Genomic DNA, 15,210 nt, shown 5'->3' on the forward strand with positions numbered 1-15,210 from the left:
GCCATCTGGTTGTTCTCTTATTGCACAGAGTAGTTGGGGCAGGTAGGGGAGAGTGGGTGGCTCACAAAGCCCTTTAAAAAATCGTACTGGATGTCTGTCCAAAACACTTGCTCCAGAAAATACATTCAGACAGCTCATGTGGATGCTTGGGAAATGTCACCTAGAAACAAGGTATGCAAGAGATGAAGACTATTCTCAATCCAAGTTCAGTCTTCATTCAGCCCCATGGCAAGTTGTGCAAAATACAATGTTTATGCCCTGGCAGGTATGATTAAAAGACAATTTTTTGGTCCTGGGTAGGTTAACAAGAAAGGGTCATGCTAATAATTGCAGAGGCAAACCTTTGAAACTGGATTTAGTTTTAGTTACAGAAAATAATGTACACTGCTTTTGGCCAAGTGCACAGAAGCTTTAAAAAAAAAGACAAAGATCACAGTTAAATGTCTCAGTCTTCAGATGGGGAATATCTGTGAGTAGCAGTCAAACTATTTTCTCATGTGCAATGCATCCTGAAATTTGGTACTTATGTATCGGGCATGAAATCCTTTCTTGTTGATGGTGTCATCTGTATGGAATCGAATCATAATGGAATCCCCTGCAGAGTAGATTTCTTCCAGAGGCTGCAGAAAAGGAAAGAAGACAGTACACAGTGGTCAAATATGGAGACTAAACAACTGTCTGCACCAAGATACTTGAGTTTAAACCCATAGTGAAGACAGACTGGCCAGTAAAGATGAAGATTTGAACACTCAGTACCTCCCTGCCCTGATCTCCCTTCCTAAGCACATTTCTTTGCTCTTTATGTTTGAAGACTGATGTCAGTCCACTCTACAATCCCAGTCCTTCCAGCTGCTTTTTTCACAGGCCTCCCTGAATATTCTCGTTCCAGTCTTCAGGTTGACTCTAATTTGTCATTGTCTTTTCAGGAGAAAACTGGAACCTGTTTGGCAGCTGAGACTCTCCCGGTGTTCAAATAACTCAGGTTCTTATCTTACATGACAATTCTGGATATGTCCCACACTGTTGTGACCTGCTGCAATCTCCTTGTGCTTCCCTTTCCCAGCCATTCTCCATTCATCAGTGTGCAGGTAGGTAGATTACTACCCAGCTGCCCTGAGCTTCTTCACACCAAGCTGCTCTGCCTTTGTTTGCCTTGGTTTCCAGACCATTTCCCCAGTTTGTGAGAACTTCTTCCACCCACCTGGTCCCTGATTGTCTCTCTCTAAATTCAATAAGAAACATCTCCATTTCATTGCTGAAGGCCTAGAGAAATCAAACACAGATTCTCTGATTTCAAAAACCACACACCATTACTCATGTTAGAATCACTCCTGGTAATGGGGATGCAGGTGACAGTTTAGGATGCCTTTAGGATGGCAGCAAGCATCACACAACTCTAAGTCCCTCCACGGTTCACCCATGCCATAGCATGGCCACAACATAACTCAGCTTGAGCCAGAAAACAACACAGGATGAAACTGGCCTTTGGATCTCCCACATTTACACAAGGCTGATGGCAGGGCTGGGGCACAGCAGCATGGCAGTCTCATGCTGCTGTACATGGCCCTGGGCTAAAAAGGACAGTCAGGAAGAATTTTCAGCCAACACTGTGTAACAGAAAATGGCTGTGATCTCCTGAGGAAGGGAAAGAAGCAAAACCCAGCCACAAAGCATTCTCAGTACCAGTTTGTGACAGCTGCCCCTCTCAAAAAATGGTATGAGGATGCTTTGGCACCCTCAGTGACCCCTCTGAAATCACTGCTGTCATGGCTTACCCCCGAGCCACAGAAGCGTCCCAGACGGGGTGCAGTGCTGTCGTAACCATCATAAATCTCCATGTAGTCGTACCCACAGTCAGCCTCCTCCTCTATCTCGAATATCTGGAATATTAGCTCCACCCCATAACCATCTTCAGCTACAATCACCCATTCACAGTTGGCTTGACCTGGGTAGTTGTTGTCCCCATACTGAGCATGGGAATATAGATCCTTAGCTTGTACTTCAGCCTTTAAGAGTCCACCACACTCTGAAGGGAGAAAAGGACACAAAACAGTCTCTCAAAGTTCTTAGTCACAACGAAGACTCATCCCACTTTTGGGTCAGTCATGAGCAGAGAAGACCTCCAGCTTGAAGTGCAATAGTGAAGGTAATTAAACACTACACCAAACTACAATAAACCAGTGAATTCTACAGTCACCCATGAATCCAAAGACCCACAGAGCTTAGAGGAACTTAGTTTTTTTTGGTACAGAACACATGTGAAAACAGGTGATCAGTTTAGACTGCAGGATAGGGTTCTTGACACATACTCTGGGAAATTTTATTGTATTAGAAAGCAATCGCTTTGCTCTTTGCATTTGTCCTGTAGATAAAATTCTGACCCCAAGTATTTTGTCAGCAGGAAGCGGAAGCACACCAGAAAACTGGTGACCAAAGCAATCCTTTTCTGCCCACACAATGCACAGAAGTAGCCCTGTGTTTGTGTAGAAAGTGCGTGCTTTAGCAGAGTTTTCCGTCAGCCAATGAGGAAGACACTTCTTCACCAGTGTCATGTGCACAGCCACTTTGAGCATGTTTCATCTATTTACAGTGGCAGGGATTTCAAAGAAATGAATGTTGCTGCAACACACCCACATCTGGGCTGCACAGATAGGAGGATCAAGCTGTGTCTGTTCCCAGCACAGCTCTGCTTCTACCACAATCAATCTAGTCTGGGTCTGTTCTGAGGGTGGGCCAATACATGGGCTAAATTGCATCACCTCCTTTTCCAATGGTTGATGTGGAACAAAAGGGATTGTTGCTCAACCAAATACCTCAATTTTAACAAAAGAGCCTGAACAGGAATGTCCAATACCAAGAGAATTTGGAGCTGTTATGGCAGCTGGTATTTATGGTATGACACTGGCAGCGGTCTGGGAACTGAATGTACACCACTTAAAATTTAGGCTGAGCTTATTTAGGAAAAAGGTGTGTCTGTTTTTACCTAGAAAAAAAGGTAGTGAGACTTGATGACAGCTTTTGGCACTGGGGTATTGGCAGGCAACCAGCTTACCTGTGCTGTGCTTTGCCTGGAAACCTCTCCTTTGCACAGAAGCATCAGAGTAAAACCTGAGGAACATCTTGTTGGTAGAAGCCACTACAGGGTCTGGTTTCTTGCTGCCACAGAAGCGGCCAAGGATAGGTGACTTGCTGTTGGGCCCATCGTACATTTCTAAGTGGTCATAGGCACATTCTTGGTGCTGCTCAATCTCAAACTCATTGAAGGTCTAGAGCAAGAATTTAGAGAATTAAGACAGTCGTAAATCTGACTATGCAATTTAGCATATGGTGAAATGGCAAGTGAGAAACACATCAAATGGTACATCTGTCCCACTCTCCCCACACACTAAAACAGAATAATGTGCTTTCAGACAAGAGTGATCTCAAGGTGACAAAGATAGAACTCTGTATCAGTGCGCTGCGTTGCCTCAGCCTTGCTGCCTCACATGGGTGCATATCAACAGTTATCAACTGCAAGCCTTATAACACTTATTTTTCTGGCTGGAAATTCTGCCCAGCACACCAGAAGGGCAGTTCTGTAATATCACTTCCACTCAGCACAGGCATTATTTCCCCCAATACATGGGCCATCTGCACAGTTCTGGGCATGTCCGGCCATTTGCATCAGGCCATGTTGTAAAATGGGCCTGACACCTCTCCCTCAGAGGGGCTGGGGGCTGGCTCAGCCACCATCTTATGTAAAAATGGTCCCAAGAGAGTGGCTCACAAAGAGGGGCAGGGATGGGAGGGCATTTATGCCATCTATTTACATAGGGAAATACTCTACAGCTGTCATCTGCTGGAGTCTCCTCCAAGCTGCCTCTCCTCTGCTTTGTGTCCCTCTGAGATCTTCTGCCCTTTTGCAAGCCAGGGCAGCCTCCCAGAAAACTCTCCTCCACGAGCCCCAAACAGGACCTGAGGGCATCAGCCTCCCACTCACACAGTGGTGGTGGGAAGTCACTTTAGCTCCTCACAACCCAGCCTGCTTCCTGCCTCACACGTCCGCTCTCTGGCTACTCACTACTTTCACTCGGTGGCCAGGTGTTGCAGAGATGTCCCAGGTGCACTCTTTCCGGCTGGGATACTTGTCAGGCCAGTTGGGACTGCTCATCATTCCCTCTGCACCACTCAGCTTGTGCTCACAACCAGCTTGGGAGAGAGAAATCGCATTGGGGCAAGTCTCACATGGCAACCCTGTAGTGTCCCACATGGTCCACTCTGCCCACTGAGACCCTCTGCAGGGCAGAGTTGTGGAAGGCTTCAGTCACCAAACAGGACCTTTCAGTATTACTCCATAGTTCTGGTGGGTTTGTCCAATACTTATTTTGAGCTAACCTGGCGATGGTGAGAGAGACCATCTCACTCCCCTGGGCCTCATTAACCTAACCTATGTCTTCACACCCTGATCTATTCTCCGGCTCCTTCACCTCATCTGCCCTGTTCCTAGGGCCATGATGTCAACCCCTCCACAGTGTTGACTCTGGTGCTATCTCAGCTTTGCAATGTTTTGCCAATTTGGAGAGCTTTATGAGCTCATGGAGAAGTCAGACAAGGACCAGAGACCATATACAGGAAAGCCATGGGAGCACATAGCAGGGATAGGGGTGCAGGAAGAAAGGTAGTTTTGGCACCAGCAAGTGGTTAGATCAGCCCATCCTTTCTCTTCATACTCAAACACAATAATTAAATGAAGCAGCAGTGACCAGTCTAATGATGATGTCCCACAACTACTCCTTTTGCAAGTCAAATTTCTCATCCCCACCCTGTCCATCCCCTGTGGGCATATAGAGAGCAAGACTGGGGAATAGGAATGGTCCTATTTCTAGCCAGCTTTGCAGCTAGTGGGGGTTTTTTCACCACCCTTGCCTGGCAAGCTGTACAAACTTCCTTTCACAGGGCAAAGGGCAGGAAGTGCCCTGAACCAAACAGTGTTTGAAGTACCTTGGCATTCCCAAGGGCAGGAGTGGGGACTTTACCTTCTTTACAGTCATGGCCATTTTCATGCAGCACAAAGCCATTTCTGCACTGGCACATATAGCTCCCAAAGGTGTTGATACATTCGTGCTGGCAACCACCATTGTCTTTGGAGCATTCATCCTTGTCTGGGCAGGATCAAACCAACAAATACTGAGTTAACAGTGACACAGGCTACCACAGTCACCAGCTGAGAGCCCCATACCCAGGCTGGCAGATAGCAATTCAAGCCTCCAACTCTACTGCTGGATTAGTCCAGTCAGCTTTTTAGCCCAGATCCTATTCTCTTCAACTGCCTCACATTCCATAAAATGTATCACAAATGTGTTCTATTTTATAATGTAAGTTTATTGGTTAAAGACTCCTGTCTAAAAGAAACCTAGAGCAGCATCTCATTCTTTAAGAATAGAACCCAGGAAAATCATCACACAAATTCACTAGCCAAGGTAAAAATCTACTTCATATTTTCAAGTTTTTATGTGCTCTGATGAGCCTCCATTTCTCAATAGCTCTGTCTGAGCACAAACAACCAGCTGATGAAGAAGATCTAAGGTATGAGCTGCTCCCTGAAGCGGAAATATGTTCCAGTGGATCTTGACTCCTGTGTGCTCAGGACTATGCATTCCTCAGTCTCACTTTCTGAGCATAGGATCTGCTCATGGTTTCCAGTCCACTTTAACGTATGAAAAGTTTATCTCTACTTTTTCTTGGGATAATGCCTTCCCTTGATCTCATTAAATTTATCTGTCTCCTCACTCCCAAATGTATTTCTAGATGAATCATACCCACCTCATCCTTCCTCCTGTACAATTTAATAAGTCAAATCCTTAGTCCTGATTCTACTCTGCACCTGTACTGATTCAAGGCTGTTTTGCCTGATCATTCTCCTCAAAAGCATTAATACTCCAAGGCCTCTGCTGAAGAGACACAACAAAATTGAATTTCTGCTTCCAAATGACATACAGTTAACCTCCAGAACTGCCTACCAACAAGGTACATCACTGACCAAGGATTGAGAATAGGATGAAAAGCTTCCACTAGTACACGTTGCTTTGATGGGAATGATTACAATAAAGAACACTACTGGAAATTTTCTAAATCTTCTTGTTTCAGAGGAAAAAGCTTTCCTCTAATCTTCTGGGAACCGAAATAACTTCCAGGGTTAGGTTCCACATTGCCTCCTGCTGTAGAAGGACTGGAGGCATTGATGGAACTCATGCATCTTGCTGACACCACACTATGAAACTGGACCATACACTGCACTGAGAACCCAAGATGAAGGTAACAGACCAGAGCAACCATGCTTTTAGATTTAATGAACCAGGTCAGGCTCTGATGGGTTCAACATCTCAGGATGTTGAAGAAAGTTCACCAAAACCAAGAGGTTCAGTCAGAGGAGACAGGTTAAATGAAAGAATACAGTCACATACCAGAGAAGTAGTGAACTTTAAAGCCTTTCTTGGAGACCGTGTTGTCAGATTTGAACTCCAGTCTCATGTTGTTGCCATAGGACGTGATTATTTCAGGCTTCTCTGAGCCACAGAATTTGCCATGTAGCTTGGAATCAGAAGCCAGCTCACTACGAACCTCAACATAGTCATATTTACAGACCTGCCAAGAGAGGAAGAGATTTCTCAGTTCTGCGGCCTTGGAACAGAGCATTTCAGAGGAAGGGGACAGAGAAGGAATAGAAACAGCCTTGTACTCAAATACACTCCTAACTTGCCCAAAATCTCCTCTGCCAGTTTTCTCACCCCTTCGCTTGCTGCCCTGATCTTAAAGGATGGCTGTGTTTTTCAAAATTCAAAAGGCTCATTGAATTTAGCAAAAGTAATTATTTTCACCTTATCCAAGAACCTGGCAGTGTTGAATAAACTTTAGCAGCCTCCTGAATTATGGAAGTGCCACTGCTCCCATTTACAGTAGGGAAACTCAGACCTGAATGCTTTGTTCAAATTTCACTGTGCATGGCAGAGAACAGACTTTTACTATTATTTCCTTTACCATTGAAGAACTCTACTTCATTGTTCATTTCCAACTATTTTCCTGCAAAAGTGGCACTGGGGAGGTGGGAGGCGGGACACCTATTAGGGATAGAAAATACCTACAATTTTGCAAAACTAGTAGAGAGAAGAAGCCCATTGTGCTGGTCTTGGCTGGGCTAGATTAAATTTTCTTCATGGTGACCGGTACTGGGCTGTGTTTTGGATTTGTGCTGAGAAAAGGCTTGATAATATCAAAACATTTTGTTACTGCTGAGCAGGAGTTGCACGGAGTCAAGACCTTTTTTCACTTTTTGTACTGTTCCACCGCTGAGGAGGTTGGGGGTGCTCAGGGAGCTGGGAGGGGACATGGCCAGGACAGCTGATCCTCACTGAACAAATGGATATTCCATGCCACAGGACATCATACCCAGTATATAAAGTGGGGGTGAGTAGAGGGAAGAAGGAGGAAGGGAAGACACTTGGAGTGACATTGCCTGTCTTCCCAAGTAACCATGTGTGATGGAGCCCGGCTCTCCTGGAGATGGCTGAACATCTGCCTGCCCATGGGAAGTAGTGAACTAATTCCCCATTTTTCTTTGCTTGCATAAGTGGCTTTTTGCTTTATCTATTAAATTGTCTTTATCTCAACCCATGAGTTTCTCTCACTTTTACCTTTCTGATTCTCTCCCCATTCCACTGGGGGAAAGTGAATCAGCAGTTGCGTGGTGCTTAGTTGCCAGATTGGGTTAAACCATTGCACCCACTTATAACAGAACAGCTTTAATCCTTCCATTCCACAGAGAAAGCAAATCCAGACTTCAAGGAGAACAGTCACTGTTATTGGGGTAATTACACTGAGGGTGGGAAAACAACCAGGAGCTCCACCAGTAAGACAGAGCCTCCTCTTCCTTGTACCCCAAGGATTTATCCAGTTCTGATTTAGCCAGTAGTCCCACCTCTGAGATGCAGGGACTGGTTACGTACATCATTGCCTTCCAGCTCAAACACTTCGAACTGCAGAGAGATCCGGTACTGGGCTGGAGCTACCACCTGCCAGACGCAGTTTTTGTTAGTAGGATATTCCTTGGGCCATCCAGGGCTAGTAATGGTCCCATTGAGCTTGGTGATGAAGCCCCCACAGGCAGCTGGAGAGGCAATAAATGAACACAAGTTTTACTTGGTTCTGTTCAGACACACAGATTGGGCCACAGTGTTAACTAGCAAATGAACCAGATCCTGGTTGGTGGCACATTTCAAATCCCAGCCTCCAGAACAGGCTTAAAATGCTGGGAAGTGTGAAGAAGACAGAAACTTCACCTGCAGTAAATCACCAGTCAAACACACCCAATGAGGCTATGGCCCTGAGAGCCACCATGTAAGACTAGTTTGCTTTTTAATCTGTCTCCTTGGGCTTACTGCTTGACTTGACATGCACAACACAGTTGTAAAGCCCAGCTTGGTAAATTCACCTACACTCTGTGCTACAAACCTTGCTGTTTTAAGTTTATCAGTAATGGAATAATTATAAGATAATGGAATCATAGGGCAGACATTCCTGTCAACTCTTCAGTGGTTCATTATATTTGGACTGCATCTTCTCTAGGGAAGGCAAAGTCAAGACTTAGATGTATTATCCCATATCCTTTAAAAATTTAAGACATCTCAGCTTCATGTTCTTGTGGGAAGGCAGGGCTATTATCTCAAAGGAGTAAACCTCAATGTGCTGCAAAATTCTATTTGCAACAAAGCTTTTTTTTTTTCTTTCTTGCTGTTTCTTGAGAATAATGAGATATAGCTTCAAAACACACAGGGATAAAAGCTTTCTGTGTCTTGTTCCCAGCATCATTTAGCATTAAGAGGACTAACCCTAACCCAAGGGAGCAGCTTCAATAAATAGAGTAGCAAGCAAGTGGTTTTGGAGAAAAAAAAGCAATTTACTCTGATGTACAGTGCTACGGTTTCAAAGACTGTCCTTTCTGTTTTGCCCACAGATGAAGTTTAAAATAGGAGGTTAAGAGTGAAGTTCAGAAAAAAACCCTGCCAAGTTATAGCAACTTAGCAACTGGCTTGCTAAAACTACAAGAAATTATTTAAAAAAAAAAAAAAAGCTTTCAAAAGCCTTTTGCACATGCCTGACTGCCCTCACCAAGTTGATAGCACTCTTACCCAGTTTGACAAAAGCAGAAGTCAGGGCAAACCAGGTGATATCGAGAGCACCACTGATAGCATGTGGAACACCCTAAATGTCCCTACACACAGAGTCTTGAGAGAAGAACAATGGAAAGCTGACACAAACACCTTCTATTATAGACATGGGATTTTTTTTCTTCATTAGAGGAAGGGAGGAAAATTCCCTTCAGTGTGGAAAAGCCTGTTTTGCATGCAAACAAAACATTGATATTTTATTATATTTATTATATATTATTTTATTATATATACATTGATATTTTATGTTAGATTTAAATACTTTTGGGCCACTCAATGGTTAGGTTGTAATGCCTGCTTCCCTTATGTTACACTGTGGGAGATCTGGTCTGAACAGCAATCTCTGGCCATGAAGGACAACTGGCTTTAGGGATGATTAGCAGTATAAATCAGAGAATTTTCAGGGTTTTTTGAACCAAAACTTGTTTTTCAATGGAAGATGTTAACAAAAACAAAAATATCAGTTGGGGGAAAATAAAGTGAAATAAAGAGGATGGAGGGGTAAGGAAAATCACTTCCAAGACTGTTCAATTCCATTTATAGCTGTAGTACCTCTCCTAGAGTCAGATGGCTCAATCTGGGGGGTACTTACCTTCACAACTCTTTTTATCAGCTGTCAACTCATAGCCAGGCTCACAGGTGCATTTGTAACTGCCCAGTGTGTTCTCACAGTGCTGCTCACACCCACCATTGTCTGGCAGAGAACATTCATCCATCTCTGTCAGGAGAAAACCAGAGCAAGTAGCACTTTCCTGACCACCTGAACACACTGATATTCCTCATGCAACCCTTCTGGACAGAAGGAAGAGAGCCCTGACTGCTGAGCAGGCACTGCAGCAAAGCTGACAAGTGCTGAAATACTCCTAACACCAGAACCATAAAGGACTGCCATTACTGCTACTAGCCAACTATGCTTTTTCTAGACACAACCAGGAAAACTGTATCCTGTAAAGACTTCATTGCCTTTTGTTCTCATATGCCATTTTTTGGCTTTGTTTTGTTTGTTTTAAATTCCTCGCCCTTCTGAGTAACTTGAGCTACCAGGAAGTAACCCACTATGGCACCACAGTAATGGAGCTGAGGGAGGTGACACCCCATGGAACAGGGTGCTGCGAAGGAGCTGGCAGGAATGCAAGTATTTGCCTTTTCACAGGCACATGAACTCTTGCTGTCCTAGACTCTGAAGTCAGGTTCTTCAATCACATTTCAACAACCTGAACTGACATTTTAATAAAAAGATAGGCACTGGCTTCTAACCCTGACCCCTGATTCCACATGCATCCTTTAATAGATGGTTTTATTAACATGGCTGTGGTGGGTTAGCCTCAGCTAGCAGCCAAACTCCCACCTTGCTGTTGGTTCATTCCCTGGCCTGCCACTCCCATGGAATGAGGAAGAAAACAGGAAGAATAAGAGCAAGAAAATTCTGTGTTGAGCAGACAAATTACCCACCCATTACTGTTCTGTTCAAACAGACTCAATTCTGAGGAATTTAGCTTAATTTACTGCCAATTAATAAAAATATTTGAGTGCTGCTTTATGTATGAGGAAACCAAAACTGAAAACAAATACGTTAAAACACTTAGAGAAATCATCTTTCTGCTTCCCTTTCTTGGCTCAGCTTCACTTCAAGCTCCTCCCCCCCCGCCTTGTACAAGTTACACTCAGCCCTTCAGCAAAGCCACGGGTGTGCAAAGGCAGGAGGGGATGGGGAGCCACAGGCAGTACATGACCCTGCTGCTGCTTCTCATTCTTCTCCCCTGCTCCAGGTAGAGGCACTAACACTTCAGCCACATAAAAACAGGCTTCAATGATACAAACAATTTGTTGCCAAAATGAAGATAACTAACAAGAATAATCCTGGAGGTATCCAGGATTACCTGACTGAGTGGGCATGAGGTGATTGTTCTCCATATCTTCCTGGCAATGCATCTTGGGTGTGACCAATGGTTTACCCTCTAAGCTGATTGCAGGGTTATTTTCTCTGAAAACTTAGACATTACCATTGCATGGTCTCACAAAGCATAGCATTCAATTCCATCCTTAACTCTGATTTTTTAGGCTAAGTTATTTTCTTTCAGTGTTGTAAGACATTTAATTGAATCTCTATTCCTTTCCTGATTCATTAAGGCAAAGCTCAGTTGAGCTCATTGTTCAATCAGCTATGAGAAGCAGTCTGAAGAGTGCCTGCAGAGCCATCTAATTTACTCCCTTCGCTGATGGAGTGTCTCACAATCCCCCTGGATACAGAGGTAGAAACTGCAGACTTCAGATTCCAGCTTGAAACTCCACGTGCAGCCTGCACACGTGTCCACACAGCTTTTGGACACAGACATCAGCTCCACCCACAATGCAAGCTGGCTAGAAATTGTGCAGGTATGACTACTGTGATGCTTGGTTCAAGCAAAACCACTTTGCTCCTCAGCTGAATTTACTGGCATGGACTTAAAGATGCTCTAACCAAAAATGCTGTAACCACAAGCTACATGGTTTCTGATTCAAATATGAGAAATTCAAGCAGACACTGAAAGATCTAGTCTGCCAGCAAAAACTCCACAGAAAATACCTGTGTCTCCAATTGCATTAGTGTACAAGTTCACACATTTTTACATTAAAAAAATAAAACAACCAAATTTTTTTCTGCCTATCTGCATCACAGAGAAAGCACTTCAGGTTCAGGTGTATAACTTTATTCCCCTACAAACTGGTAGGGGAAACTCAGGTTTTAGAGAATGACTTGCTGTGTCTTCGTGTAGTTCTAATTTTGAAAGACATCTCTGCCACAGTCAGCCTGCACTGTTCATCCTGAAAGGGTCAAAATATCTTTAGGAAGAAGTATTCTCTGAGCCTTTATGGAACCTGAGAAATTTAAACAAGGAAATCTAGGTACTGTGAGACCTGTCCAGGGACTGAGATCAAATGTGACAGTATTTGCCAGTGATCTTGCAATCACCCTTTGTCACAGTCCATTAAGACCTCTCAAATTTACGGGTGAATATAATCTGTGAATTAAACTTTATTTACCTTTTCTTTTTTTCACTTAAGTGCATGGTTTAAGAATTATGGGTTTTAAATGATGACATTTTATGCCTTGAATGGTGAATAAGTGAATTCATAGGATAGACTAATCTGAGCCAAGGGGATTGAGCCCTGACATGTTTGTTTGTTTTAAGTCTTAAGTTAATGAAATAAAGTTTAATTCACAGAGTACATTCTGCTGAAAATTTGAGAAACCTAAATGGACCATGATAATCTTAATACCAGAAAAAAGTTAAGGTAGAAATAAATAAAGGACTTATGCAATCCAAATATTGGCATTGCGACTATTATTTCTGCACAAGTGCCACTGAACCTAAGATAAACATGACCGTCTGACTCCCAGCAGCTCCACAGGTATTTTCCCAGTTAGATATTGCCTCTATCAAGTCACCAGGATGCTGGTAAAGACCATTTCTAGGGTCTAGCTCTTAAAAAAAAGAAAAAAAAAATTAAGATCTTAGTCTTAGAGAATCTCAGTTTAGGAATACATTTGTCTCCTAAAGGTCCCAGTATTCTTTTATTGAGACTCTACTTGTATTTAGATTTACCCTCTCTCCAGAAGTTTCTTTTGGAATAGAACTTAAGCAGAGAGCTGTTCTTAACACTTCTTGTACAGTATTAGTACTTTGAAAATGTCAGTGTCCTCTGCTATGGCTAAATGGAGGTGACATTCCATCCAGCTGTGCAACATTTATGCTGACACCAGCCCAGCAGAGTTGATTTCTGTCCTAATCAGGGAGAAGGTGTTTCTGCCTAAGCATCAAACCCCTCTACAGTCTCAAAGCAATTTGTACATAAATTCAATATTTGCAAACCAAGCATTCAAAAAAATGCTAAGTACAAGCAGATAGAATGATAACGTGTGAATTGAGAAATAGAATGAATTGATTTGTGGATGGCAGTAGCTTAAGGGATGAATTGTCCCCAGCTTTGACTGTGAGAGGTATTAGATCACATACCTTTAAAGAAATTGGCTGCAAAGCCTGCTTTATTGATGGTTGCATCAGATGCAAACTTCATCCATACTTTGTTTGAGCTGGATTTGATGTCTGCTGGCTTCTCATAGCCACAGAAGCGGCCGATGAGCGGGCTCTGCTCAGCGAGGCCATCTCGGATCTCCAGGTAGTCGTAGGAGCACGCATCGTGCCATTCAATCTGCAGCGGGAAAAGTGTGTCTGCCCCTCACTGGGAAGAGTTCTTCAGCCAGGCTAGTGACACAGTTAGACTGGCCACAGACCGGCTCCCCAGACAACTGGCTACAACTAAGTACTTGCTGTGGCTGACACCGAGCTCTTCTGCAGCTCAAATTGCATTTGAGCCTAGGCACATCTCAGTTCTGCCACTGCTTTGTGGCTATCCTGCAATGAAACCCAGTACCTGACCATCTACAAACTGCTTCTGCAAGAGAAGCTGTAAGAAACAGAGCAGAACAACTGCAAACAAAAAGGTTCAAGGAATGGCTATGGTGAGGTAGTAGTGTCAGCCCTTTACAGGACAAGCGTGGTGAGTGTACACAAGCCACAGGAGCCTGTGGGATAGATGAGATTTATGCACCAGCCAAGGTCCTGCCCACTCCTGTCTGTGACTTAACATCAGCAATCAGAGACTGACGACTGGCATGTAGCTAAGAGTGTAAGACATCTTATAACCAGAGAAGAAAACTTGTTGTGACCTCTTCAAAGTCTGTCTGCCATCTGGGAACATATTGTTTCTTTGGGGAGTCACATCCTGCAATCTGACAAGTCCCAGTGACACCAACAAGAGTTGGTTTGATTGTGACCATTTACTTCCATTTGACCAGAGTGAAAATTTATGGACTCATGAGTCCCTATCTAACATCATCAACACTTTTGAGCTCCTTCTAATTCCTTCTGTCTAAAGTAACAGTTTTTGAAAACTCAGCATATTTTAAATTTCAAAAATCAAAATCTTTGGGCAAACATCTGGTAAGGTAAATAGTACTCTGAAATAGACAAATAATTTTTTTATTATTACTATTATTTTTACTTTCTTCTTCATTTTAAATGGTTTGTAGAGGCAAAATAATATCTGTAATATAATATGCAATGATATTTCTCACCTCAAAGGCTTGGAAGGTGATTCCTATGTGAAAACCCTCAGAAACTGTGATCTTCCAGATACACTCTTTGGAAGGTCTGTAGTCATCTGGGTAATTGGGAGATTGGATCTGGCCAGCATCTTTGTGTATTTCTCCACCACAAATAGCTTCATAAAAAAGAAACAGCAAACCCACGAGATTGCAAGTTTCTCTCTAGGTAAAGCCCACTCCATATACACCTTTCTCATCCAATCTGTTTCAGTATTGCTTACTATACAAAGGCAACACACAAGTCATAGATATTTTAAACATTTTGTCTTATAACAGTGCCTCCTATCTCGCTGTCCTAATGTCCTCAGAAGGTGAGCTCACTGGACAGAGATTTGTGTTATTCATACTCCAGCTCACCCTCATATCTGCTTGAAACCTGCTACCAGCACTAAGAACCAAGAAAAGCTGGGGGTGAGGGTGTGGGAGAGGGGAGAAGTTGCAAATCTAATCCAGCCACACGATGGCAATATTAACAAGCACAACTTGAGTTGTTCATCACCAGACTTTCAGGCTGACTGCTGTGCATGAAAAATTAAGCTTTACTGCCAAATATAAGAGTCAGTTTAAATACCAAAAGAGAAAATGTAATGGAAATCTAGTTTAATACAAAACTAGTGAATATCTTGAAGACAACAGCAGCTCAGCAAAATTGTCTGCAAGACTCTGTAAGAAATGAAAGTAAGATCACAGGCTAAAACCTGTGTTACCCATGACACACATACAAAACACATGAATGTTTTGGCTGTGCCAAAAGTCAAGGAAACAAAAAAGCACCAGCAGAAAGTGCAACAGAGATGCTACTGCAATGACACCTGCCAGATATCACCATCCTCACCCTTGGCTTCTCCCCCCATGGCA

General features: G+C 43.2%; 1 protein-coding gene across 2 annotated transcripts in view; it reads right to left on the minus strand.

Annotated features, from left to right (window-relative positions):
* Window positions 1–485: 485 nt before the first annotated feature.
* TLL2 (tolloid like 2) overlaps window positions 486–15,210 on the minus strand; it is a gene marked incomplete at both ends in the record, with an annotated part of 82,455 nt that continues 67,730 nt past the window's right edge. For both annotated transcript variants that reach the window (XM_084209907.1, XM_084209908.1), the window contains 10 exons: window positions 486–620; window positions 1,776–2,026; window positions 3,053–3,266; window positions 4,061–4,188; window positions 5,016–5,141; window positions 6,444–6,624; window positions 7,983–8,143; window positions 9,796–9,921; window positions 13,202–13,397; window positions 14,323–14,468. In XM_084209907.1, coding sequence (XP_084066033.1) covers window positions 486–620; window positions 1,776–2,026; window positions 3,053–3,266; window positions 4,061–4,188; window positions 5,016–5,141; window positions 6,444–6,624; window positions 7,983–8,143; window positions 9,796–9,921; window positions 13,202–13,397; window positions 14,323–14,468 — 1,664 coding nt within the window. The remainder of the gene's footprint in view (window positions 621–1,775; window positions 2,027–3,052; window positions 3,267–4,060; window positions 4,189–5,015; window positions 5,142–6,443; window positions 6,625–7,982; window positions 8,144–9,795; window positions 9,922–13,201; window positions 13,398–14,322; window positions 14,469–15,210) is intronic.

This window comes from Fringilla coelebs (assembly GCF_963513975.1).
Source record: "Fringilla coelebs genome assembly, chromosome: 8".
In the NCBI taxonomy this organism is placed as follows: domain Eukaryota; kingdom Metazoa; phylum Chordata; class Aves; order Passeriformes; family Fringillidae; genus Fringilla; species Fringilla coelebs.